Genomic DNA, 26,618 nt, shown 5'->3' on the forward strand with positions numbered 1-26,618 from the left:
AAACTTAAGGTAACCAGAAATCATCACGATCAAGGAGATCATGTTTTTGCAAGGCATTTTATCAAATACCTGATGTGCGTAGAAAAGATCTCCTCTCCGTAGAAAGTCACTGACCTGGAAGTTAGAGCGGCATATATTTTCATTGAAACCAGTCTTGACAATATGGGCATCAATAAAATGATCACCATCGAAGGATGGTGTTGAAGCTTTGAGACCTTCTTAGAACAAGATTTTTGAACTAAACTCGTTCTTAATGGCTTCATAGAAATTCAATTACCATTTAGCCAAAAAAACTTGAAAAACCACATACACACACACGCATATTTATCTCCTACAATCAAACCGAACTTCACTAATTAATGGGTAATCTTCTGAGGAAAAAAAAATCAAAGATGAATTTACATGCTCTTCAGATTGCAATCCAGACGTCAATATTGCAAAAACCGGCGAGAAAGTGCTTCCAATCTGAAGATGTCTTCCTGCTACAGAGAGCATTGCCCAGTTGTTGAGGCTTCGACTCGTTCAAGTCGAGTGAATGATTAATGGTAAAATCTTCTTGTTCGCTATTGCCATCTTCAGAGTATTTCGAAGTGAAAAACTCGATTCAAAAAGAGATTGATGATGAATGGAACATGATTGAGATTCTTCTGAGAAGTTGGAGTACAAACAAAGGCGCGAAAACTTTCTTTGCTCCAATGGAAGAAAACGCGGGGGGCGGGTTTCTTCAACTGTCTGGGCTGGGCTTGTACTTGTCCTACTATATGGACCTCAATTATGGCCCATATTATATGGGCTAATAAAATTCAAAATGGGCTATTTTGACGATTATAAAATATTATATTAGTCGGTTGAAATTATTTATTTTTAAAGAGTTAGAGAATAAATAATAACAAATTAATTATAAAATAAAATAAATTTATAGTAAATACATGTATAAATAAATGTATGACAAGCAAAATAAAATAAAATAACTATAAATTTTTTAATTATTAAGACCTTTCTTTTTATTACCGAATCGTTTGAACACTTATTCAAATTTTGGCATTTATGTTGTCGAACCTTAAAGTTCAATGAAAACTAAATTTTAAAAAATAACTATAAGGTATAGATTTTGTTTATAAAACTATTATTAAAATATATAAATACAATTATGTTATTATTAGGCTCAACTCCGACCAATGGAGTTAGTATTCCTCCCTTATAAACCCATGATCATTCCCTAAATTAGCCGATGTGGGACTTTCATCATCCAACACCTCCCCTCGAACAAAGTGCGCCGCCCCTTAATCGAGGCTCAACTCCTTTGGAGTCTTAGTCATTTTTTACTACCTTCGAGGAAGCTTGGCTCCTTTTTCTTTTGGAGTTCTTTGTTCGATATTTGAGGATTTACCAATCTATTGGCACGACTAAGTTTAGGCATCATCCAACACCTTGATAATGTTTTAATAGCTAATATTTTCATCGACCTTTAAACCCTAAACCCTAAATAGTAAAACCACATTTCCACTATATTATAAAAACATTACTACAGCATAAACAAAGTAGCAATAAAAACTGACACGAATGTGAACATTATATTAATAATATAAGTATTAAACCTTTTAAATATATACTTTCATTAAAATTAAGACTTCGACAAAATTCAACTGCTTAACTTAACCAAATACTAACCCGAGGAATAAATTTTTTGTTTTTATATGTTGGTTTAAAGAAAAGGAATATTGCACACTTGCCACTTTATTAAAAACTCATCTAATTTGATTTACGAAAAACAAAAAGAACAAAAAAAAAAAAAAAAAAAAAAAAAAAAAAAAAAAAAAAAAAAAAGTCATAGCTTTTGGCACTTCGATTCCAATCTATCTCTTGGAACATTCTTCAATTACTTTGTACCCATAGCACCCACATCGTTTCTTTCTATAAAGTATTAAGGCTACAGAATCTTGAATTTGTTCTCTAAAAGTATCACCACATAACATTTCGATAATGAGAGAATCTTTGATGTTACTATGAGAAACCACCTGGAAATCGAACGTGTACTGTTCAAGAATATTTTTTATTAGTTTAGTCGTGAAAGATATGGGAGAAAGGTCACATAGCAAAAGGGAATGAATATGCGTATAGATAATAATAATCTCTCTTTGTTGCAACCGCCGATGCAAAGGTTTTTCTCTTAGAAACTGTTATGTTCATGTTGACACGAATTGTAAGACTCGTATCCAGGATTCAGATCAAGATTCAAATTCTCCTTCGGCACCTATGTGTCTCGACATTCCACATTTCCACGTGACATAGTCACATTACTTACTTATTGCTTCTAAGAGTGAAGGTTATTCTCATAGACCAACACGAGTCCTTTCAGCATGTTTTGTTCTCACTCCCATGCATTCTAGGAAAATTCTCACGAGGTCACCTAGAATAGAATTGTTCCAAGCAAAGTGAACTTAACTTTGAAGTTCCTATGATTGAGCTATCGAACCAAAAAGGAATGTGCACCTTGTTAGTATAGATAGTGACTTTCAATTCGGTTAATCTTTCTTAACTATCCTATTTTCAGGATCCCTCTCATTCGAATGTGGTCTCGATTCATTCATGTACCCCTCTTTTACTTGGGTGTTACATGCTCACCAACTTCCACCTTAATTCGTCCCCCACATCTTATTAGGAGAGGTACCGCTCTAATATCATTTGTAACGCCTCATACCCAAGATTCAAAATTCAGATTTGGCACTTGTGTACCCCAACATTCCTACATCCTCTGCAACATGGTCACTTTACTTACTCCTCGCTTCTAAGAGTGAATACTACAAACCAACCTGAGTCCTTTCAACATGGTTTATTCTCACTCACATGTATCTTAAAAAAAATTCCAAGAGGTTACCCAACTAGAATTACTTCAGACAAAACACGCTTAACTTTGGAATCCTTATGATTGAGCCACCAAAAAGGAAACTTCACCTTGTTAGAATAGGCAGTGATTTCCAATTTTTTTAAGCTCCCTAATTATCCTATCCATTCTATCCTCAAGATCTCTCTTATTTGGACGTGATCTCAACTCATTCATGTATCACTCCTTTACTCGGGTGTCACATGAATGATAGAGAAGAAAAAAAAAAAAAAAAAAAAAAAAAACTCGACCTTTTTAGGGCATCTACACATGAAGATCAGCCTACAAAAGTGGTCAGGCAAAGCATCAGAGCTCAAGATAAGATGCTTTTATGGAAAATACCACAAATTCTTATAACCTTGGCATTAGGCTTCAATGAAATTCCCTCATGAAGCGTCCTCCTTGTTGATATCTCGAATTTTCAAAACTGATAGTAAGATTCTTTCAACTTATATAATCATATATTCTATATTTGAACAGGAATGAAATTCATAAATTATGGGACTGGTTGAATTACAAACATGAAAAATAAACTATAAACAATAGGTAAGATATCAAGAGGGATAATAATGCATATGTATGTGATTCAAGGTCATTACAGATCAAGTCCTGTCCCTATCTATCAAGGATGAACAACTTCTAAAATTACAGGCCTCCCATGAAGAAAATAATCGAGGAAAAACTGGTTCTTTTGCCAAAAATATTTTTTAAGATCAACCAAGAATAATTTTCGTTTCAAACAAGCTGGTATAACCTAATCCATCCGAAACTAAAGGTAAGGATATTTTCCGACTCATTAGTTATAAAAACTATCGTTCAAGAAAATGCATGACAAGATGGGGGAAATCAAATTAGGATAAACTATTATTCTTAACTATACCTACGAGGATCAAGACATAACTTGAAACAACAGCCTTTAGAAGAGAAATGTCATATTACATTATAAGGACAGTAGTCTGAATGATGTGCACATAAGAAAAGACATAAAAACTAAAGGAAATATGAAGCTGGAATAATACTGATACCAGAAATACTATGGAGTCGATAGGGGGCACCAAACTCCCCGTAGAGCTGTGAATGAAACACCAAGAACAATAGTAACTATCAGATAAAGAAAATTAAAGAATGCAATACTTATTGATAAGCAACATTTGGGACACATATAATTCGCATTAAAAGACCAAATTTGGACTCATAAATTATTTCACAGGAAGCACCATGAAAGAGTGAAAGCAGTCCACATCATGCAGCAACTTGACTGAAAAGGCTTTTTCGGATCTGCCAATAAGAAATGCAGCTGTAAGTACTATTAAACGTGAACGTTATGAAAAAATGGAGAAACGAAATAATCATCGACAAGAATTGTTGGCCTGATATAGGAACTTACACTTGGTGAACTGGTGATAAAAGAAAGATAGAATGCAAACAGCCCAAAATACAGTATTTGTACAATTTTATTAAAAAAATTAATATTAACATCCCCGAATAACGAATTTTCCTTTGAAAGCTAATATGAAGTAAAGGAATCGTGTCGTAGATATATTAGGTTAGTAAAAGGTTACAGTGCGAACTCTTTATTGTCAAGCTAGGCTTAATTAACCATAAGTTAACACTATGCATCCAGGGAAAAATTTGAGTAGTCAGTAAAGAATCACAAACAGTGCATGACCTGTTAACATTGGGTTTACTCCTTGTCATCAAGCAAAATAAATACATACATACATACATACATATATACATATATATATATATATATATATATATATATATATATATATATATATATATATTATAAATGTAAATCTTTTTTCCTCTCTAAAAATGATACATAGCCTTGAGTTTTTCAGATACCCACAAGCATTTGGTAATGTAATTAGCATCCAATAATAGATAGTAGGGTATAGTTGAGAAGAGAAACTACCTCAGGAAGCTTTTTACGGAACACGACATCCAACCTAGCATCAAGGGTGTTCTCACAGACAATCTTCCCATCTCGAGATGCCATTACTACACCTCCAGAACTGAACGATCAAAACTTGATATTAGAAGTGTTTACAGATATTTTCTTGACTTTTCTAAGCAAATTGGTGAGTACAGAACCAAAAGGCAAAAATCTTACAATACAAGGCTTCAAACAATTTCAAAGGGAACATTGTCGATTATATTCCTGTTCAATTTCCTACATTGCATTCTTGTATTTTGAGTTATATTAAGCACTCCCGTAGTTTGCAAAATGTACAACCTGAATCTATCTATAAATTAAGACAGCTAGTTTTTAATAGAATCAGTAAACATGGGCAAGTAGAAAACGTCATGCGTACCATCTCTATCAAAGTTTTTTTTTGGATAGGAAACAACAATCTCTATCGAAGTAACGGTAAACTTTATCAGAATGGTTTAATTCACAGACTTGGAAATAAAAAACATGGGCTGTTTAAAACTATTGTCTAAATAGAAGGGTACAATCTGCATATTGTAACAAAATGCAGGAGTAATTAGTTATCTTTCTTCTAAAAAAAGTATGTGCCCTCCCCCAGGGCAGGAGTAACTAGCTACCACCCTTGAAAAATACGATGCCTGGCACGCAAAGTATGCAAAAGTTAATTTGCAATCTCTAACACACAATTTTTCCAATGCTGGAATAAATTATAACCGTTTACGGAGAAAGACACCAACGACTGACAAAGTTTTCAGAAGCAGGAACGTTGTAACAAATTAAATCCTACAAAAATGAAAAGGAAGGATTACCAAAAGGGACCGTGATGATGGTGATGGCTTGGACCAGGTGGAAGATGGACATGGTCAACGATGATCTCTGGCTCATGAACTTCCGCTTTATTTGCATATTCATATGCTGCTGAACTCAGCACAGACTCCACCAAATGGAGGTCACTTTTGCGGCATCGCAACAAAACAGCTGGCTCTTTCAGTCGAAGCAAGCTCTATATAAAAAACAGACTTGAGGCAGTGGATAACACAACTAGCATATCTGTAAGCATATTTATCCCATAGCAACCATACAAACCCAAAATCTTAACAGGAAGATCAACCTCCACAATGCATTCTAAGCAGCAGCCATCAACAAAAAGATTGAGAAAAGAAAACTCAATCATCTGTCTATCGGGTGATTTGTAATTCAATTTGATGCCTTACAAATAGAGAATTTTATCCAACCAGAGTAATGCAAACCAGGGATTTATTCTGGATATTTAAAGTTCCTTATGATCAAGCACAAATCTTTTGTGTGGAATTCTCTTTGGTGAACTTATAATCTCGTAAATAAACAACATTGAGTAGCTCTCACATTGAACTCTAAAGAACAATAACCAGCAAATAATCACACACGGAGCAAACTTTATGAATTATAATTTAGTAATTCTTTAATGTGGATGAGGTTTGGAATTTACTAACCTGAACAATGAGTTCCTTCAACAGATTTTTGTAGACATGTTCATTTCCGCTGACATTAAGAAGTTCTTTTGACGCTGCCTCTTTCATGGAGTTCACTACATCATCCTGTGCTTGCAGAACTTTGATCCGAGAAGCATTGAGCTGCATGGAGTACTCGCTGAAACAAAGCATCAATTACACGAAGATGTAATTCAGCAACTACATCCTCTTTAAATTATAACAAAGGAAGATTGAAATAAATAAGGATAAAGATCTTTCCAGCAATTGAAAATTGTGCACCATAACAAACCAAGCCACTGAGAAACATGAATAATGGAACTGTAATAAGCAGATTATGAGGAAAAAGTCGAAGTAATTACATCTTCTTCCGAATTTCAACTTGCTTCTCCTTCTTCTCGTACTCTTGCCTGATTTTCTTCTTCTCTGCCTCAACCAGCTGCAGCTTTTCAATATTGAATTCCTACAAGAGGAAAAAAAAACAAAAATCCATCCATTCTGTTCAATAGTCAATGTAGACAGACAAACACATACATAGCACATACGAAACCTAGAAATTCTTTAGTAAATCCGGCCATCCAGAAGCGGAAACGAATAGAAATCAAAGAAAATGGTGAAAATAAAGCGCCAAACATACTTCTTCAGCAGAGACAGAGATCTCGTTGGCCTTTTCCTCAGCTTCCTGGCGGATGAACCTCACCATCTGCTGGATCTGCTTGGAAACATCAGCGTCATTCATCTTGCCGATCCTTGAATCTAATCGGAGAAGATCCAATCGGTGCGATCCAAGCCCTTACAAATCCAAGTAAGCCTGGATAGAAAACAAAACCGTTGGCTGCTTTGAGTAAAAACCAGTGAAAGATCGAGAGAATTGGATCAAGAACAACGTACCTAGAGCGATAGAAGAGCAAAAACGACGAGCGATGGGCGAAGGATGAGAGCAGGTACCACAGAAAGTGAAATAGATTGTCAGATTCGTAAGCGGAGGGCCCCGCTCAACGTTGGCAACGTGAGAGAGATTGGGACACGATCGCAATGAACTATGACCGAACACGCAGGGAGAAAACTGATCGAGGGTCACAATTTATCTCCAATTTAATACCAAATTATTATGGAAATATTATACATTTTTATACCTATATTGAATCCTACTACGATCTAACAATCGTATGGTAGTAATTTGATACATTAATTTTCCGAGTATATCAACGATCACTCCTAGACTTTTAGCGTCGATCAACGATTATTAGTCGTATTTTATCGTTGATTGTTGGTGTCGATCAACGATTATTAGTCGTATTTTATCGTTGATTGTTGGCATCGATCAACGATTATTAGTCGTATTTTATTGTTGATTGTAAGTTAACATTTTTGTTTGTTTGATCCGTTCTTAAAGAAACGTCAATATATCACAGATATATTTAAATATACGACTAAAGTTTATCACTAATAAATTAATATTGCTCTCTAATAGACCTCAGTCGTATATTAAATTTTGTCACGGTAAATTTGGTATTTCTTGATAATACAACAATGATATTGAAAATAAATTTGGGACTAAAACGTCACTGTTATCGGTATCATCGACTTCATGATTTTTTTTTTTTTTTTGGGTAAAAAGTTAAAATTACAATTAAATTTCTAATAGTTATTTTTTCTCCGTGGACAATAAAAAAAAATTAAAAAGTTTTAAAAGTACCATTGAATTTTAAAAAAAAACATCTCTACAGTCATAGTTAGTAACGGTTAGATAAACACGATGGTATGATATTGTCCACTTTGAGTATAAGCTCTTGTGGCTTTACTTTGGACTATGATATTGTCCACCAGGATGGTATGATATTGTCGAGTATAAGCTCTCCTGGCTTTACTTTGGGCTATGATATTGTCCACACGATAGTTATTATATTGTCCACTTTGAGCCTAAGTTCTCATGCCTTTACTTTGGGTTATGATCCACTTTGAGCATAAACATGGCTTTACTTTGGGCTATGACATTGTCCTCGAATATAAGCTCTCATAACTTTACTTTGAGCTATGATATTGTCCCCTGAATATAAGCTCTCATGGCTTTATTTTGAGCTATGATATTGTCCCCGGAATATAAGCTCTCATGGCTTTACTTTGGGTTATGATATCGTCCCATGAATATAAGCTCTCATGGTTTTACTTTGGGTTTCACCAAAATGCCAAATATCAATGAACATAGTATTCCTCACCTATAAACCCATGATCTTCCATTAAATTAAGAATACTATCTCCATTAGCAAAGTCATGAGCGTTTATGCTCAAAGTGGATAATATCATACCATTGTGGAGAGTCGTATAACTTAGCTATGTCAATACGAGGTGTCAACATACAATTTTCCCTATATTGAAGATAAGATTTTTAAAGTTTTATATATATATAAGAGTAAAGGCTTAGTTTTAAAATTGGATGATTATTTTTATTTTTTTTTTTTTATTTTTTTTTTTTTGTTAATGCAATATTTTTATTAATTCAGCAATAATTAATGTGGAAAATGATATGGACTCGGGCCGGCGACCGTGGAGCTGGGAACTGGGAAGGATAAAGTGCTTTCTGTGGAGCATTTTCTGTCCTCAGCGAGCTTCTCATGGCGATGAAAACCACCGTTTCTCCGCTTACTGATTTCCATTTCAACATCCACTCGCCAAAAATTCAACCAATATCTCTGAATTCGAGCTACGCCTTGCCCCTGCCCTTCTCAGTTCGTTGTAATCAAAACCTCCCCCTTCATTTTCGCCGACGATTTCTGCACTCTTCTGCCATTCAGCGCCGTCGATCTCTGCCGTCGACTTGTCTCGTATCAGACGGAACTGCATACAGTGAGTTCAAGTTTTGAATCAATTTTCGTCAGTAGAGTAACTCTGTAATCTGTTTGTGCTTCATTTTTTCTCACAATTTTTTGCGTAGTTCGCTCACATCTATTGTTTCACCAAGGTGAATTCATAGAAATGGCTTTTGAATTTTCCTCTAGTGAACTATGATTCAGTTAATTGGTTTATGAATGTTGTCTCTGCTTTAGGATAGTGCAATTCATTGGTCGGTTAGTTCACTTGGAACTGGATTCTCTAGTTTGCTAGAAATCATGATTGACAGACAAAACAGAGCCTTAGTTAGTTTAATCCGAATACTGCTGCAAATCTGTGCAATTTAGTGAAACGCGCTTGTCTGAAGTTGGAGACTGGAGTTAAATTGATATCTTATTCAGCCAATCATTTTAAGAATAAGAATGTGAAGGATGAATTCTCTAGTTTGAGCTTCATCTCTCTTTACTCAGTGATTTATTTTGGCCTTTGTTAGATGTGGAGGCAAAGGCCACTACCGATGATCTGTCTCTTGAAGTGAAGGTTAGTGAACAGAAAGAATGGAAGAAACACAAGTTTTAAGTCTCAGAGAATCCTTTTTGTTCTTAATTTTTGCTCTATTTAAGCGTTGTTTCGTGATGGTGCGTTAAGATTGGTTTTAGTTGGCTTCATTTTTTTTTTGTAGCTTCAAGTGTTTATTTACACTGTTCAGTTTGAATTCAGAAGAAAGCAATGGATGTAGCTCCTGAATTGAAAGGAACTTCCATCTTTCTTGTGGGTAAGCATCGATCTTCTATTTTGGGGCAATTTATATTCACAACAAACTAATGTATGAAAACTTTTCATGTAGGGATCAACAGCTCCCTAAAAACTAAGTTGGGGAAACTCCTTGCTGATATGTTGAGATATTATTACTTTGACAGGTACTTCTTGAGGTACTTTTTTCTCATTTTGGCATGTGGTATTGCTCTCCTTCCTAACATTGCTAATTCTGACTTCCATATGTCATATGCAAATGCATATAGTGATGGTTTGGTTGTGGAAGCTAGTGGTGGTGTGGCTGCTGCCAAACTTTATAAGGAGAGTGATGAAAATGGTTTTCGGGCATCTGAGGTAATTAACTCATGTTTATTGGTGATGCTTTGTGTTGGGAATTTAGGGAATGATCATGGGTTTATAATCAAAGAATACTATCTCCATTGGTATGAGGCCTTTTGGGGAAAGCCAAAGCAAAGCCATGAGAGCTTATGCTCAAAGTGGACAATATCATACCATTGTGGAGAGTCGTGTTCATCTAACATGGTATCAAAGCCATGCATGTCAATAGAATCCTCAAATGTCGAACAAAAGTATTGTGAGCCTCGAAGGCATAGTAAAAAATGACTAAGACTCCAAAAGAAAAGGAGTCGAGCCTCGATTAAGGGGAGGTGTACTTTGTTCGAGGGCAGGTGTTGGGAATTTAGGGAATGATCATGGGTTTATAATCAAAGAATACTATTTCCATTGGTATGAGGCCTTTTGGGGAAGCCCAAAGCAAAGCCACGAGAGCTTATGCTCAAAGTGGACAATATCATACCATTGTGGAGAGCGTGTTCATCTAACACTTTGTTACATCCGATCAGAAATTATTTGGTCAAAACTGGTGGTTTACTAGTATCTTTATTGAGCTAAATTTTTCTTTTTCTTTTTCATTTTTGGTTACTGGTGATTGGTTAATGAGTGTTCACTTTTTAGTGATCAAGCCTGTGAAAACATTGAGGCTCAGTACTTGAGGACACTTATTGAACGTCCTTGGGTACTGCTTAACAAGACACTTTCTTTAAATTCTCTATAAAATCTAGTAACATGTACCTGACATGCCATTTGTTGCAGACTGAAGTGTTAAAACAATTATCTTCAATGGGTCGACTAGTTGTATGTGCTGGAAATGGTGCTGTTCGGAGCTCTACTAATCTGTATGAATGTTCAATGCTTAATTTTTCTGGTTTAGTGCACCCATTTTTCCATGAAACTTTTCTTTGTAGTTCCCTAAAGAAATTTTCAGTATTATTATGTTCATGTTGACATTTGATGAACATTGTACATGCAGGGCGCTTTTGAGGCATGGCATAACGTTATGGATTGATATACCCCTACAGATAATAGCAGAGGAATTTGCTGAAGATCGTGGGCAACTTCCAGTATTTGATATATCTACTTCTGGATCTTATTCAGAGGTATTAAGGGTTTGTTTGGACTTGAAAGTGTTTACGAAATAGTTTTACACCTTCTTTAACCCATTTTTGAGAACTGTAAACTAGTGGTTTTCTAAAATTTCTATTTACAGAGTTATGAATTTGAATAGAAAACTAATTTAATTTTTTCCAAAACAACACGTCATCCATAAAAACAATTTTCAAAGAACATGTGATGCCCCACGTTGATTGGGGAGGAGAACAAAACACCCTTTATAAGGGAGTGGAAACCTTCCCCTAGCAGACGCGTTTTAAAGCCTTGAGGGGAAGTCCGAAAGGGAAAGCCCAAAGAGGACAATATCTGCTAGCTGTAGGCCTGGGTCGTTACAAATGGTATTAGAGCCAGACACCGGACGATATGTCAGCCTTCTCGCCCTTCCCCAAAGTGGGGTAGACACGAGGCGATGTGCCAGTAAGGACGCTGACCCCCAAAGGGGTGGACTTGGTGGGGGTCCCACATCAAATTGGAGAAAGGAACGAATGCCAGCGAGAACGCTGGGCCCCAAGGGGGGTGGATTGTGATGTCCCACATTGGTTGGGGAGGAGAACAAAACACCCTTTATAAGGGAGTGAAAACCTTCCCCTAGCAAAAGCGTTTTAAAGCCGCGAGGGGAAGCCCGAAAGGGAAAGCCCAAAGAGAATAATATCTATTAGCGGTGAACCTGGGTCGTTACAGAACAGCTATGCCAACATGTTTTCATGAAATTATTGTTCTAGAATCTTCTAAATCTGATGTTTTCTTTTTTTTCATGATTTGAAACCATAGAAATCTTTCATTCCTTTTGCTATTCTTGTGTATAACTCAGGTGCTGGGTCAAATAACTTCCCTATACCAAGAAATTAAAGTAGGATATGCCACGGCTGATGCTTCAATCTCACTCCAAAGTAAGTGATTCTGATCCTTCCCACACTTGCAATATGATCCAGGATTTCATGCATATTCTGGCTTCTAACATTTCCATGCCTTACAGAACTAGCAAGTACATTAGGATACGATGACTTCAATGCTGTAACAACCGAAGACATGGCTTTGGAGGTGTGAATCCTTGCACTACTTATACTTGCCCCCATTAACTACCGAGTCGGAATTGGAATCATAATTTTCATAAAAAAAAAAGTTTTACCTTCCAGCTTTATATACTATAATCTTGTTAGTTATGCGTTTAGTTTTTAAACTTTTACGTTTGTCTAAAACGTCCTTCAATTTTAAAAATGTCAAAAAGAAGTGAGTTGTTAATATTGTGTCTTATATGTTTACTAAAACATTAACAAAAATGGTCTATTTGCTTTAAATTTGAATTTTATGTCTAGTAGTATTTTACGCTTTCAATTTTGTGTTTAATAGGTTGTAAATTAAAAAAAATGGACAAATACCTAGTATATACTTTTAAATTTAAAAAACCTATTGAACCCAAAATTAAAAGTTAATAAACCTAATGTTTAGCCTCGTATAAATAACCATTTGATTTTTTTATTTTTGTTTTTGAGAACTATGCTTCTTTTAATTATTACCATAGTTTTCATCTTTGGTATGAAAACATTTGAATTGTTAACCAAATTAAAAAATACAAGAATATTTTTTAAAAAACTATTTTGTTATTGTTTTCACTTGGTTTAAATAAAGCATGGAATACTAGTAGACTATGATTTATAATCTTTCAACCTTGGTTCAAATCCCAGAGAATTTTGGAATGTTATAGCTACTCTAACCAGTAAGTTGCACTGCATCAATGACTTATTATGTTGGGATGTGTAACAGGCTCTGAAGGAGATAGAAAAGCTGATAAGAATGAAGAAGATGATGGAAGCAGCAGCAAAACCTTTTTAATAAAAAATGCAGCTCGTCTTCTATGGTGTTCATATAAAACGATCAAGAGCCCTAATCAGGTAGCTTTTTACCCATCTGGGATAAGCCATTCTGGTCTGATAAGGATATATTTATAATAACCTTTCTCATGCTCGTTATTATCACATTGCAGTTTTCTCGAACTCCTTATTAATATTCTACTTACAGAAAAAAATTTAGAAGTCCAAACTAGTGCACTGACTCGAAAATCGTATCTTACTTATGATTCATTTGAAAATGGAACATGTTTACCTGATGATTGATTGATTTGTAACACCCAGATCCACCGCTAGTAAGTATTGTCCTCTTTGGACTTTCCCTTTCGGGTTTTCCCTCACCCCAGATCCACTGCTAGCAGGTATTGTCCTCTTTGGGCTTTCCCTTTCGGGCTTCCCCTCACCCCAGATCCACTGCTAGCAGATATTGTCCACTTTGGGTTTTCCCTTTCGGGCTTCCCCTCACCCCAGATCCACTGCTAGCAGATATTGTCCACTTTGTGTTTTTCCTTTCGGGCTTCCCCTCACCCCAGATTCACTGCTAGCAGAAATTATCCACTTTGGGTTTTTCCTTTTGGGCTTCCCCTCAAGGCTTTAAAATGCGTATGCTAGGGGAAGGTTTTCACACCCTTATAAATGGTGGTTTGTTCTCCTCCCCAACCAACGTGGGACATCACAATCCACCCCCCTTCGGGGCCCAGCGTCCTCGCTGGCACTCTTTACTTCCTCCAATCGATGTGGGACCGCCCCCAAATCCACCTCCCTTTGGGCCCAGCGTCCTTACAGGCACACCGCCTCGTGTCTACCCCCCTTCGGGGAACAGCGAGAAGGCTGACACATCGTCCGATAATCTGACTCTGATACCATTTGTAACGCCCCAGATCCACCGCTAGCAGATATTGTTCTCTTTGGGTTTTCCCTTTCGAGCTTCCCCTCGAGGCTTTAAAACGCTTCTGCTAGGGGAAGGTTTCCACACCTTTATAAATGGTGGTTTGTTCTCCTCCCCAACTAATGTGGGACATCACATGATTTCTTGACTGAGTAGAATGAATTTTCTGACTAAATTAAAAGGGAATAGAGGGGACTTTAATTTCCATGGAAGGTCTTTCTTACTTATAAAATCGTGTGTGGTACATATGATTCATTAGATTAGAGAATCAAAATCATGGGAATTATATGGTAAATTAGATAAATTATCGTATATGTGATAAAAATTAGGTTAAACGATTTGATATATATATGGGTAGGGAAAATTTTCTTGTAACTAAATGGATCCCTCCATCTCATTGATAACTATTTTCTTCAAAATTTTGAGTTTTTTTATTATTACAGGTAAACGAAGACTAATTTTATACGAGAACATATTCTCCACGAATCTCTTTGAGATAATTTTGGCAACGATGGGGATGGAGAAGTCATTCTTGTTCGTGTCCTACTTCACGAACATCTCTATTATGATATAGACAGAGTTTCAATTTGATTTCTAGAGTTTGAACATAATAAGACATATTTTACTAACCTGACAAGAGTATGTTAAGTCAATTATTCTAGGTAAAAAAACAGGAGAAACGAGATGAAAGTGAAAGTTTTACACAGGTACAAGAAGAGTCGGACCCCAAATCAAAGACGAAATTGCGGTACGAATCCAATTGAAGTAAAAAGGGGTGAATTTAACAGTATAGTCATAGTTAAAAATTCATGTTGTGTGTGTGCAATAGGACACTATAAGATGAAGACAAAGCACATAAATAGGCCATGAGAGAGGCATTTGCATTAAAAGAAGCCAAACGGACTGTGGAAAGGCCAGGCGGCGGCAGCTTTTTGTTTCGTGAAAAAGAAAGAAGAGCAGTATAATGGATAGACAAAGGCATTATTAGGGCACAGCCACAGCCACAGCCACAGCTTTTGAACTTACTTACGGGTTAGGACATGTCAAATATCACAAGTGGATGACATTGTCTTGCTCCTTGTCACATGTCCATACATCATGGTGGAAAATTATTAACCTTGTATTCAATACTCGTGAGCTTCAACTCGGAGTTATAGTATAAATGTCGATCCAAATTCTAGTTGGTTGACTTATTCGAAAGTGAGAGTAAGTGACATACAATTGTACTGCGAGTCAGGATTGGGGCCTTTGGGGTTTGGAGAAGGAAACCGTTTTAAATTGAGAATGAGAGAGGGAGCGGGAAGAGATTTCTCATTGTTAATCAAACATGACCGATGACGAAAATTATATTCCCCATTCCTGTTTCACCTATATCCGCACCCGTCTTGCTATCTTGCTTCATGCTTCTAATTATTCTAATAATCGCTAGCAGATAAGAGAATGTTTTCACACTCTTCTAAAGGGTGTTTTGTTCTCCTCCCCAACCAATGTGGGACATCACAATCCACCCCCTTTTGGGGCCCAGCGTCTTTACTGGCACATTGCCATCCTTCCCTCTGTTACTATTTGTAACGACCCAGATCCACTATTAGCAAATATTGTTCTCTCTGAGTTTTTCCTTTCGGGCTTCCCCTCAAGGCTTTAAAACGCGTCTTTTAGGGGAATGTTTCCACACCCTTATAAAGAGTGTTTTGTTCTCCTCCCCAACCAATGTGAGACATCACAATCCACCCCCTTTCGGAGCCAGCATCTTTACTAGCACATCGCTTCGTGTCTACCCCCTTCAGGGAACAACCTTCTCGCTGGCACATAGTCCGGTATCTAGCTCTAATACTATTTGTAACGACCCAAATCCACCGTTAGCAGATATTGTCCTCTTTGAGCTTTTCCTTTCGGCCTTCGCTTTAAAACGCATCTACTAGAAGAAGGTTTCCACAACTAGGGGTGTTCTGTTCTCCTCCCCAACTAATGTGGGATATCACAGTTGAATACTATACTGCAATATTAAATTTTAAAATCAAATTAAGTTGGTAAAACACAATTTTCTATGAAGATAGAGATTGAAACTAGTGGTAGAGACATGAATAAGGTCGAGAAAACTTCTTCATCCTTACCCTACATCGTAGATGCGTGTAGAGTGCATGTTTTAATTGTTTTATTGGTCACATTAATTCCAAATTCGTTAGATGCTCCAATTTTGGTAGCAATAATAAATAATACGATTTATAATTAATTTAAAAAGTGAAAAGTATAATTTATTTTTATTTTTTTGGTTTACAATATATATATATATATATATATATATATATATATATATATATATATATATATATAATAAATAAATAAATAAAAAGAGAAAATTATGATTGGAAGAAGGATAAAATTGATGGCTAATGTAACATGTCGACATTTTCCGTTACGTATTTATTTCCTACGACAATGCTCCGTTGTCAAATCACTTTTTTGAAATTTGATTTTTGGATGTAAGGGGTAAAAACGTAAATTAATTAATTAATTATTCATATTTAAACCTTTATAAAAAATATTTTTTTATAATTTTAGATAAAAAAAAAAAAAAAAAAAAAAAAAAAAAAAAAAAATCTGAAACAGACATTTGGATTGTCAGGTTACAGTGAGATATTCCGAATATTGTAATTTATATATATATTAATAAATGTGAAAGTGGTTTAATTTAGTAACTGAGACAATCTGAATAGAGTTCACAACTCAATGCAACTCAACTCAATCCTCTCTTTTCGGGTTAGGTTTGGATTAGAATTTCTAGTTGTTTTTTAAAAATTATTTTTAAAAAAAAATTATAATTCTGCAATACTTATTACATTAATCAATAATGTCCCATAAAATTCAAATATTATACATTTACAAATTTCAATGCATCACTAATATCGATTACCCAGCTTAAATATTTTTAATATTTTAATAATCTTAAAAGTAGGATGAGACATGATTAGGTAAGGTTGTAACCTTATTTTCGGGTTCATCGGGTTCACCTGGCCAAATTAAAATCTAAACCCGGGAATTGTCCTTTTTTTTTTTTTTTTCTAAAAATCCAACCCAACCAAACCGAAAAAGAAAAAAAAAATCTAATTAAACCCCGTTTCTCTGTGGTTCTAACCGGATAGTAATGGGTTTCTCGGATCATAAAACACCCTTATTAAATAATGGAGGTACGTGACATATCTCCTTAATTATAAGAAATTAATAACCATCAATTGAGAAAATAATAATCTACTTGCGAAAGTTGACCTATAAATTTGATTTGGATTGAATTAAATTCTCGACAACGACATTCAAAATTTATAGTTTACAGGGCACGTCTTTCGTGTCCGTTATTTAAACAGATAGAAAATTTATAATGGCGTATATCATTTAGGTCAGAATTTTTTTTTTGGACCAAATCAAATTTCGAATTGGTTGGATTGATGACCCAAACAACCCGAATAGAATTCACAATCCAACCCAACTCGGATTTATTGGATTCGGTTGCATTGTCGAATTATTATTTTTTAATTATTAAAAAAATTATAGTTATCCACGGTTAACATTCACAAGTCACAATGCATCAAACATCGGTTACAAATGTCGAATACTATTAGCTTTCGTAATAATCTTAAAAATAATGTTGAGTTAGGTTGTAATCCTGTTTTTCAGATTGGTCGGGTTGACCCGATAAAAAATATCAACCTATGAATCGACCTGAATATTTGTCCAACCCTAAAATATAAAAAATTCCTAAATCCAAATTTATTGAAAAATACTAATATTACTTTTTTTTAAGTCTATTTATAAAATATTATATCATTATTAATCTCTTTTAAATTCAAAGATGGGACGATTTGATCGAGAACGTCTTAATCAACTATACTTATTTCACGTCAAATTTTATTAATAATTAAAATTATATAATAAAACATATATATTTTAAGCTTAAACTTCAGCGGACGTGTTGTTAAATTAAATAAAATATTAAATAAATATTATTATATCTTTTATTAGTTCGAAGTATATATTTAAATGTTTGACCCTTTGTATAAAATATATATCTTAACCAATCGTTGATATTTTACCTTTTTTTTAAATTTTAAAGATTTCGACCATCGGACCCATCAACAACATTTTATCTAATTGTATTAACGTCAAATATTGAATTTTATTTATTAATTAATATAATGTCTAATACTTTAAAAAATATTTAATAATTATCTCAACTTAATTTTATATTTAATAAATTTAAGAAATATTCGAAATTTTCTAAAAATTTATATCTAAAAGTTTAGAAATATTAATGAAACAAAAACTAAGAAAATGAATAAAATTTTAAAAGTAAGTATTTTTTTAAATATTTAAAAAAAATTCAAGGGTATAATGGTAATTTACTTCTAAAACGATAAGAATATTTTTATTTGTTAATTAATATAATGTCCAATACTTTAAAACACATTTATAATTCTCTCGACTTTTAATTTTATATTTAATAAATTTATGAAATATCTCTAAAAAAATTCTTTAAAAATATTAATCAACTTCAACCAATGAAATTTTAAATGTTAAAGTATATTTTTAAATATTTTAAAAAATTATAAGGGTATAATCGTAATTTATCTCTAAAAGACGATAAGAATATTTTTAAATTTTTTTTAATGAGTTTGAAGGGTATTATTAAAAAAAAAATTAAATTTAAAAATATTGATTTTTATTTGTTAATTAATATAATGTCTAATACTTAAAAAAATATAATTTTATATTTAATAAATTTATGCTCTTAATTTTATTTTTATTAAATCATAAACTTATTAAATATTTTTTTAAAAAAAGAAATTAACTCATTTAATAAACAAAAACTAAAAAAACTCGGGTTTAGTTTTTTCTAACATTTTCAAATAAGGTATTAATGAAAATTTAAAAATTTCAGTATTTTTTAAAATGTTTTTAAAAATTGTAAGGGTATAATGGTAATTTAGTCTAAAGACGATAAGAATATTTTTGAATTTTTTTTTTCTTTTTAATGAGTTTGAAGGGTATTATTAAAAAAATTTAAAATTTAAAAATATTTTTAATACAAAAATTTATTTAAGACAAGGGGGAAGAGAGAGAGAGAGAGAGAGAGAGAGATGGCATTTGCAATGAAATTAGAGCCTAAGAAATGGCGGTGGGAAGGTTTGGGGATGGGGCGATGATGGGGTGATGAGATGACGATGGTGTAATTTGGGAGTATAAACCAAAGGCCATGGGAGAGCCAAGCTTTACACACACTTGCTTTCCTCTAATACCCATTTTTCCATTTCCATTACCCACTTCTTCTTCTTCATCATCATCTTCTTCTTCTTCTAATGATAAACAACTTCCCTCTTTTGATTCTTCTCTCTTTAATCGTTGAATGTTTCGGATTCTCGATCTGCTGCTCTAGACTTCTTGTTTGGAAATGATTTTTCCCCCGGATTCTTTCACCCGACGGCTAATTGGTGCGTCCTTTAATCGGGATGTTTTGTTCTTGATTTCACTCACTAAACACATGCGACCTTTGATTCTGTTCTTGATTTTGGATGATCGAGCTTTCTCTAGCTCTGATTTTAGCTTTTCTTTGGTCATTTCTGTGTGCTGCTGGAGAAGCGAGCTGTGGTTTTAGACTTTTTAGTTTTTTTTTTTAATGGAAATCTGTTTTATTGCTTGTTTTAATCACTGAAGAATGAAATGACTTCAAAAGATGACATATGGATTAGCAATTAAGAACCAGTTGCTTGCTGTAGATGGTGACCTAAATGTAATGCAATTGCGTTGAATGTGTTGTGGGTATCGTACAAGCAACTTTTCTTCCTGTTTGAACGTTTTAGAACTTCGATTCTGCATTTTGGATTGGTGTTTGTTTACAAGATGAACAATCTCTGCCAGATCTTTGCTCAAGAAATGCGTTATTCTAGTCTTATAGAGGGGTTGTGTATGTAAAGAATCTGTACTTTATGTATTGTTAATTTCGATACCGTTCTTCGTTCTTCCATTGTGTTCATATCTAGCGGATTCTGCATTTCCCCCACATTCATCCATTTGGGATACATACAACTCCAGTAGATCATATCATGAAGAGGAATGGAAAAAGTTGTGCTGCTTTATATAATTTTAATGGAATTGGATCCATACCAGGCATTTAGAAATGCAAGGACTAATCGTTGTTCATATCGTTTTCAGGTGTGTTCATTCGTTCGATTGGCAATGAGGAATTGTGTGTCTTTGGATGTTCATTTGAATGGAGGTCAGAAGAAATTTGCTCATTGTGATCTTTGGATATCCCTCATCTGCTTGATTTTCTTCATGAAAAACTCCATGGGCATGGAAGAGGGTATGGCTAAATCATGGATGCATTTGGAAGATACATAGCATTGGCTTACCTTTAGATTTGGAATTGCTATCTTTTTATTGTTCTTCTTTTGTCAGGGTACAAACAAGCATAGATAATTAAGAATTTATGATCATAGTGCTATAGGGTAGAGAGTATTAGAAGATTATCCAGTAGAAACCTTGGTAGAGGTGCTGGTATTTGATATCCAATAGCAACAGAGGGGAATTCAAAGCTCTCTTGAATCATACTCTTAAACTATATATGTATTAAAAATAGATAACGGAACTGGAGTCGAATCCTATTCGAAATACACGAGTTAGTTTCTGGGAACATTGATCATGGGCTTACCGCAAGTTCCTGTAAGTGGAACAGCTGAGGAGGTACCAGCAGTCTCGTTGAGCATGTTTCTGCAGAGCCCTCCACGTTTTAATGATGTGAGCTCCTGTAATTTAGCTGGAATCTGTAATGGAGGCTTGAGCAGGTGTGCTGGGAGTTCACCATGCTCGTCTTCTGGAGATTCTGAGAGGAACTTCTTTATGGAGCTTCCGAATTTTCACGAGAACTCGGCTAAGGTTGGTGGCGGATTGGAAAGTTCACCCAATTATCATGGTCAGAAAATTGGCTCTATGGATGATGGTTGCAGGTTTAACTCTAAATGTGGACGAGAGAGCCATAAACCTGTTTCTAGGATAGTGGGATTTGTGTCGGGGGAAACTAGTTCGAGAAATGATGAAGGCAAAGTCGATATTAGGATCAATGAAACTGAATTCAGTGGTTCAGCTGTTAGAAAGCGGCTGTTATCTCCGTTGAGTAGCATGCTTTTTCCAGACCAATTTAAGGGTGATTCTTTGGACATTGGTAGTAGAAGTATCCGAACCGATGCATCTTTATCTGACAATCTTCGAACTTCTGCAGCTCATGATTTTAAGAAAGCTAACGTTGGAAGCAAAAATGATTCTACCCTTCGAACTCGGTCTCTAACGGGTTTATTGCAACAGAAGAAAATGTTGTATGACAGTTGTGTTGTGAAATCAATTGTTTTAAGTGATGGTCCTCTGCTAGAAAACAAGAAATCCCTTGTTCAAGATGAGATTTTATCTTGTCCAGTACATGATGAACTCAGTAAGTTGAGTAGAATAAGAACCCATGTGGATTCTGAAGTTCAATCTCCTGAGATGGTGTCTGTGATACCACTTTCTCTGTCACCTCTTGGCCCAAAAATTTCAGAGAGAATGAAAAAAGCAGGACGATTCCGAAACGTCAAGAAAGAGAATTTTGGTTATCATTCACTTCTCGGCGATATCGAAAAACCAATCGGTGGTTCGGACTCGCATATTTTATTTGCCTCTGATGAAGACGAAACCAAATCATTTGAAGATGTTATATTAGAGAAAGAGTTTCGACCGTCCTCCTTGGAACATTCCAAGAGCGCACGTTGGATTATGTCTCAGGATTCAGCCCCTACTTCCCACAGCATGCGCTTCGTTAGAAGTTTGAGTGGACTCCCGGTTAGGAGATCGTTGGTTGGTTCGTTTGAGGAGTCGTTATTATCTGGTCGATTCTTATCTGGGAAACTTTGTCAGGTTAGTATTCTTTTGCACAATGCCAGTCCTGAATGATCTTTGCCATGTTCTTGACTTGGTTATTTGTTACTTACGTGTTCTATGCGCAGAAAATCGACGGTTTTCTAGCTGTACTAAGCATAACGGGAGGGAACTTCTCACCACAGTCCCAAAAGCTTCCATTTTCAGTAACAAGTGTCGATGGAGATCGGTACTTGCTATATTATGCATCCATTGATCTTGCAAAAAATTCCTTACTAAATAAATATAGAGTTAAAAAATCCAAACTAGTTTCGAGCAATGACGAGTCACAAATGGTGAAGAGTCGCCTTCAGGTTCCTATGAAAGGCCGTATACAACTGGTGGGTTGCTTGGTCTCTTTAGATATCATTACTATATTTGTGAGTATTAATTATATGAGAAGGATCTATATTCTTTTATAGCATCCACCATTTATCATACTTATCGTCTTCCTTATCGGTCGATGCTTGTATGTTCGTGTGCTGTTCATTTTCACGATGCAACGTTTAAGGACTAGTTAGGATTACCTTTTATATGTTTAGCAGCTTCTCTCTCTCTCTCTCTCTCTCTCTCTCTCTCTCTCTCTCTCTATCTCTATCTCTTTGTGGGTGCCGGGGGGCAGGGGGCGGTGGTCGTGGATTGGTTAAAATGCTTTAGCTCTTTAGCTTGAACTGGACAGCTCGTTAACGATAAAACGGGTTTGTTAGCTCTTGATATGGGAGCTTGTGAAGGTTACTCATGTATTATACAGTATAAATGTGGAGAGTTTTAATGGTGGATGGACTTGTTTGAAGATTTGTATTATTTCATAAATATTTTCTTCCGTGCATATCTTGTTCCATCGGTTATTTCGAACAACATCGAATTTATTGTGTTATTACTTCTTCATGGTTTTAATTGATATCTGAGTTAAGAACATTGAATCATTACATCATCTTATCAAGTGTTGCTGCTATCTAGCCTTGTTCATGATACCCTTTGTCGTGTTAGAACTGCTGTTTTGGGTGAATCTGTTTTTGGGTTCATCGGGATATAATGTTTTTGAATGTTGGCATCGAAGTACTCGTTTTTCGAGGCTAATCTGATCGAATATTTTCATGGTATAATCTTTAAAAGTGTTATAATGAGGGCTTACCTCATTTTTCCATTGAGGTTTTTTATTTTTATGTATTTTCTTTTGACAGGTTCTCAGCAATCCTGAGAAGACTCCCCTGCACACTTTTCTCTGCAAGTATGACTTGAGCGACATGCCTGCTGGCACTAAGGTAGTGAATCTTTCCTCGAGCGACTTTTGTTTTCTACGTATCATTTTATCGACCAGCGTGTGCAATATGTGACAACTTTTAGATGGTCATGGTTCGTATGGTTCGTGTTTTAGCTGGCACTTACTAGCTTTCTTTTGTGTGTATGGTTTATCTAACTATGTTCGTGTTTTTATGCGGAAAATAGACCTTCATGCGCCAGAAGGTTATTCTAGGTTCATCCAATGCAGCTTCATCAAGAGACGGGAAGGTCGATCTCGACAACAAAATGGTGGACAACACGACAACTTTAGCCTCCCAAAAAGGTGATACTGAAGTGGTTAGCAAGAATCTAACAGAGACCAATGGTGTTAAGACTGTGCACAAGGAGTTGGGGAATGAAAGTGGACGAAGTGAAAGCTCTGATGTGGTCGACTTCATCGATAATGGGGATGGATCGGAGCGAATTTTCGATAACCGAAGGACCGATACTGCGCCTCTAGGCCTTGAGAACCAGTGCCAGAGGAGGGGGGCTGATCAGAAGGATGGTTGCTGGGCTGATAATTGCTGTGGGACTGACAAAAAACTGTTACATGTTTGTTCAAAGGTCAATGAGAATACTGCTGGTGCTCTTCGCTACGCGCTTCACCTTCGTTTCCTTTGTCCATTTCCTAAAAAGTCCTCCAGATCGTCTCGGAAATCCAAATCAGATCATGTCTCTGCGCAAAACACGCCTAACTTGGATATCAATGGCAAGAGAAAGTTCTATCTTTACAACGACTTGAGGGTCGTCTTCCCTCAACGCCATTCCGATTCCGATGAGGGCAAGGTAATGTTCAACCATAGTAGTCTTTTGATTATAAACTCGACACTGATAAAGCCTTGTTTTTCTTCCTCCCGCCATTTATGTACGTCGTCTTGCATTGACACACACACGCACACACACACATGGATTCAAACTGATTGTGTAACAACTTCAAACCCACCGTTAGCATATATTGTTCGCTTTGGCCCATTACATATTGGTTTCAGCCTCACAGTTTCAAAACGCGTATGTTAGATAGAGGTTTCCATACGCTTATAAAGAATGCTTCGTTACCTTCCTCAATCGATGTGAGATTTCACAATCCACCCTTCTTGGGGGCCCAACGTCCTCATTGCCCCACCGCCCAGTGTCTGGCTCTGATATCATTAGAGCTAGACATCAGGCAGTGTACCAGCGAGGACACTGGGTCCCCAAGGGGGTGGGTTGTGAGATCTCACATCGGTTGGGGAGGGTAACGAAGCATTCTTTATAAGGGTGTGGAAACCTCCACCCAACAGACGCGTTTTAAAACCGTGAGGCTGACCCCAATACGTAACGGGCCAAAATGGACAATATCTACTAGCGGTGGGCTTGAGTAACCGGTAGGGAAACCTCAGCTACTTTTAATGTTAATTGCCAGTGATTTTTGTGGTTGAATCTGCTGTTGTAGTTGGGTAATGAGCTTGTTGTAGTGATTTTATGTGCATCTAAAGCTCTCTATTCATCATGTTCATGAGTTAACCATGGCTTCTACTGAAAGTGTTCTTCACTTTTCCCTGATTTCTTGGAACTCTGTAATGACAGTTGAAGGTGGAATACCATTTTCCAGAAGATCCCAGGTACTTCAACATCAGCTGACGTGGCATCCTCCAAATGTCCAGATAAGCAAAACATTGTTCTTTTTTTCCCAACACTTCCATGTGCACATATTTTACTCTCTGTTCTCTGTCATTTCCATCTCAAAAAAATGGCTTAACCTCCTCCTCTGTATATAATCTTATTATTATTATTATTATTCCATATTTTGAACAAACCCTTCACTTTGCTTTGGCTTTGTTCCAAGCACACAACTTTAGCGTCAAAAGAAAATAATGAAAAATCTCTCTTTTATCGTTCCTTTCGTCGTGCCCTCCCGTAGGTTCATGGCAGGTTCGGGAGTGATTTTAGTCAAAATGATCTGTTCGTAAGTGATTTTCTTTTGATCGATCATGACCCGATGAGAAAATAAGTGTTTTTAAGATGTTAGAAAGTCATTTCAAGCAAGTTTCAGGTTTCGTCTACCTAAAATTTTGACGTGTCTCAAAGTTTGGTCTATACTTATTAACGCAATTGGATGGAAAATGTTGTAATTACGACTATGGATGGAAAATATATATGAAGGTCGTAATTAAATATCTTACAAGGATATTATGTAGCGAAAACAAAAATTATAACGATAAAGGGTGTTAATGCTACTTTTAAAATTTTATGAATATTTTTGAAATATAATACTAATGGTAAAAAAAAATATATATATATATATATATATATATATAATATATATATATATTTATTTATTTATTTACTAACTAACTAGGGTCGAAGACTAGGGGACAATGTGTATATATATATCAAGTGGGGTGGGGTTAGGGTACAAGGGTAGGAGATCAGGGGATCGAAGACAATGAATATGAATATATAATCTTCATCTTTGGCTCCATTCACATTACAGAAAGAACTTTCTCTCCGCTCACTCTTCTATTTCCCGTTTCGTTCAAGACAGGTCTCTATATAGATTAAATAAATAATACTACGAGCCCATATAGATTAAAAGAATATTATATAAATAAATAAATAAATAAATGCAATCAAATCAAAGGGTATAATAACAAATAAAAAGTATAGAGATTACGTAAGAGAGTTACATGTGCTTATACATTAATGGTCAAGTCGACATGACGTTTCATTGTATATACCCTTTTACCACAAAACCGAAAGCTATATTTTGTTTTTCTATCAAAATAAATAAAATAATAATAAATATATTCAAACCCCAAAAGCGCTTTTAATAAACCACCACTTACACACCCGCCGTATTCTGCGGGCAGTACTTCTGCTCACTGACCGCAACTCAAATCTGCTGCCCGCCACATCACACATTTAAACCCTAATTCCAAAATAATAAATAATATATTATTTAAATATCACATATTTATAGCATAATTTTTTAGAAAATTTGATAAATTTAATTATTTAAAAAAAATTCATTTATTCCTGTTCCAATGAATTATTAATATTAGTTACAAATGTTAAATATTCTTAATATTTATATTTTCGGGTTGATTGAGTTAATCTAATAAAAAAAAATTAGTATAAAATTTTCTTTTGGTTACGGAGTCGAAGCTGATTGGGGTCGAGAACAAACTACCATTTATAAGAGTGTAGAAACCTTCCACTAGCAGACGCTTTTTAAAGCTTTGAGTGGAAGCCCGAAAGGGAAAGCCCAAAGAGGACAATATTTGTTAGCGGTGGGCTTGGGTCGCTACAAATGGTATCAGAGCCAGACACC

At 35.4% G+C, this 26,618-nt stretch overlaps 3 protein-coding genes across 6 annotated transcripts; 2 read left to right on the forward strand and 1 right to left on the reverse strand.

Annotated features, from left to right (window-relative positions):
- Positions 1-3,781: 3,781 nt before the first annotated feature.
- LOC111792165 (V-type proton ATPase subunit E) lies at positions 3,782-7,342 on the reverse strand. The gene is made up of 7 exons (XM_023673500.2): positions 7,184-7,342; positions 6,930-7,103; positions 6,655-6,755; positions 6,296-6,452; positions 5,633-5,826; positions 4,806-4,905; positions 3,782-4,162 (listed from the first exon to the last, which is right to left on the reverse strand). The coding sequence occupies exons 2-7, from the start codon at positions 7,029-7,031 to the stop codon at positions 4,127-4,129; spliced, it is 690 nt and encodes a 229-aa protein (XP_023529268.1). The 5' UTR covers positions 7,032-7,103; positions 7,184-7,342; the 3' UTR covers positions 3,782-4,126.
- Positions 7,343-8,810: 1,468 nt separating this feature from the next.
- On the forward strand, positions 8,811-15,279 carry SKL1 (shikimate kinase like 1). 4 transcript variants are annotated; one of them, XR_002814750.2, is made up of 12 exons: positions 8,811-9,139; positions 9,618-9,664; positions 9,845-9,899; positions 9,972-10,044; positions 10,147-10,234; positions 10,994-11,076; positions 11,211-11,337; positions 12,162-12,240; positions 12,327-12,391; positions 13,115-13,242; positions 14,736-14,834; positions 14,916-15,279. XR_002814750.2 is itself a non-coding variant. In XM_023673498.2 (10 exons), the coding sequence occupies exons 1-10, from the start codon at positions 8,908-8,910 to the stop codon at positions 13,181-13,183; spliced, it is 918 nt and encodes a 305-aa protein (XP_023529266.2). In that variant the 5' UTR covers positions 8,811-8,907; the 3' UTR covers positions 13,184-13,390. The 4 variants fall into 4 exon arrangements, 2 of the variants coding, with proteins under 2 accessions (XP_023529266.2, XP_086979569.1); XR_002814752.2 differs by having other exon boundaries at positions 14,794-14,834; XM_023673498.2 differs by lacking the exons at positions 14,736-14,834; positions 14,916-15,279 and having other exon boundaries at positions 13,115-13,390.
- A 3,912-nt stretch (positions 15,280-19,191) lies between these two features.
- LOC111792158 (uncharacterized) lies at positions 19,192-25,087 on the forward strand. Its single transcript, XM_023673491.2, has 6 exons — positions 19,192-19,569; positions 20,291-22,024; positions 22,114-22,365; positions 23,209-23,289; positions 23,474-24,094; positions 24,875-25,087. Exons 2-6 carry the CDS (start codon positions 20,780-20,782, stop codon positions 24,926-24,928), a joined length of 2,253 nt encoding a protein of 750 aa, XP_023529259.2. The 5' UTR covers positions 19,192-19,569; positions 20,291-20,779; the 3' UTR covers positions 24,929-25,087.
- Positions 25,088-26,618: the final 1,531 nt, after the last annotated feature.

This window comes from Cucurbita pepo, chromosome 4 (genome assembly GCF_057944985.1).
Source record: "Cucurbita pepo subsp. pepo isolate OVF chromosome 4, ASM5794498v1, whole genome shotgun sequence".
In the NCBI taxonomy this organism is placed as follows: Eukaryota; Viridiplantae; Streptophyta; class Magnoliopsida; order Cucurbitales; family Cucurbitaceae; genus Cucurbita; species Cucurbita pepo.

Coding starts and splice junctions, on each gene's coding strand:
- LOC111792158 (XM_023673491.2), top strand. CDS start 20,780: ATGGGCTTACCGCAAGTTCCTGTAAGTGGAACAGCTGAGGAGGTACCA. Junction 22,025..22,113: donor TATCTGGGAAACTTTGTCAG/GTTAGTATTCTT, acceptor TTCTATGCGCAG/AAAATCGACGGTTTTCTAGC. Junction 24,095..24,874: donor CCGATTCCGATGAGGGCAAG/GTAATGTTCAAC, acceptor CTGTAATGACAG/TTGAAGGTGGAATACCATTT.
- SKL1 (XM_023673498.2), top strand. CDS start 8,908: ATGGCGATGAAAACCACCGTTTCTCCGCTTACTGATTTCCATTTCAAC. Junction 9,900..9,971: donor AACTTCCATCTTTCTTGTGG/GTAAGCATCGAT, acceptor CTTTTCATGTAG/GGATCAACAGCTCCCTAAAA. Junction 10,235..10,993: donor ATGGTTTTCGGGCATCTGAG/GTAATTAACTCA, acceptor CATTTGTTGCAG/ACTGAAGTGTTAAAACAATT.
- LOC111792165 (XM_023673500.2), bottom strand. CDS start 7,031: ATGAATGACGCTGATGTTTCCAAGCAGATCCAGCAGATGGTGAGGTTC. Junction 6,756..6,929: donor TCTCTGTCTCTGCTGAAGAA/GTATGTTTGGCG, acceptor TTCCTCTTGTAG/GAATTCAATATTGAAAAGCT. Junction 5,827..6,295: donor TGAAGGAACTCATTGTTCAG/GTTAGTAAATTC, acceptor TTTTTTATATAG/AGCTTGCTTCGACTGAAAGA.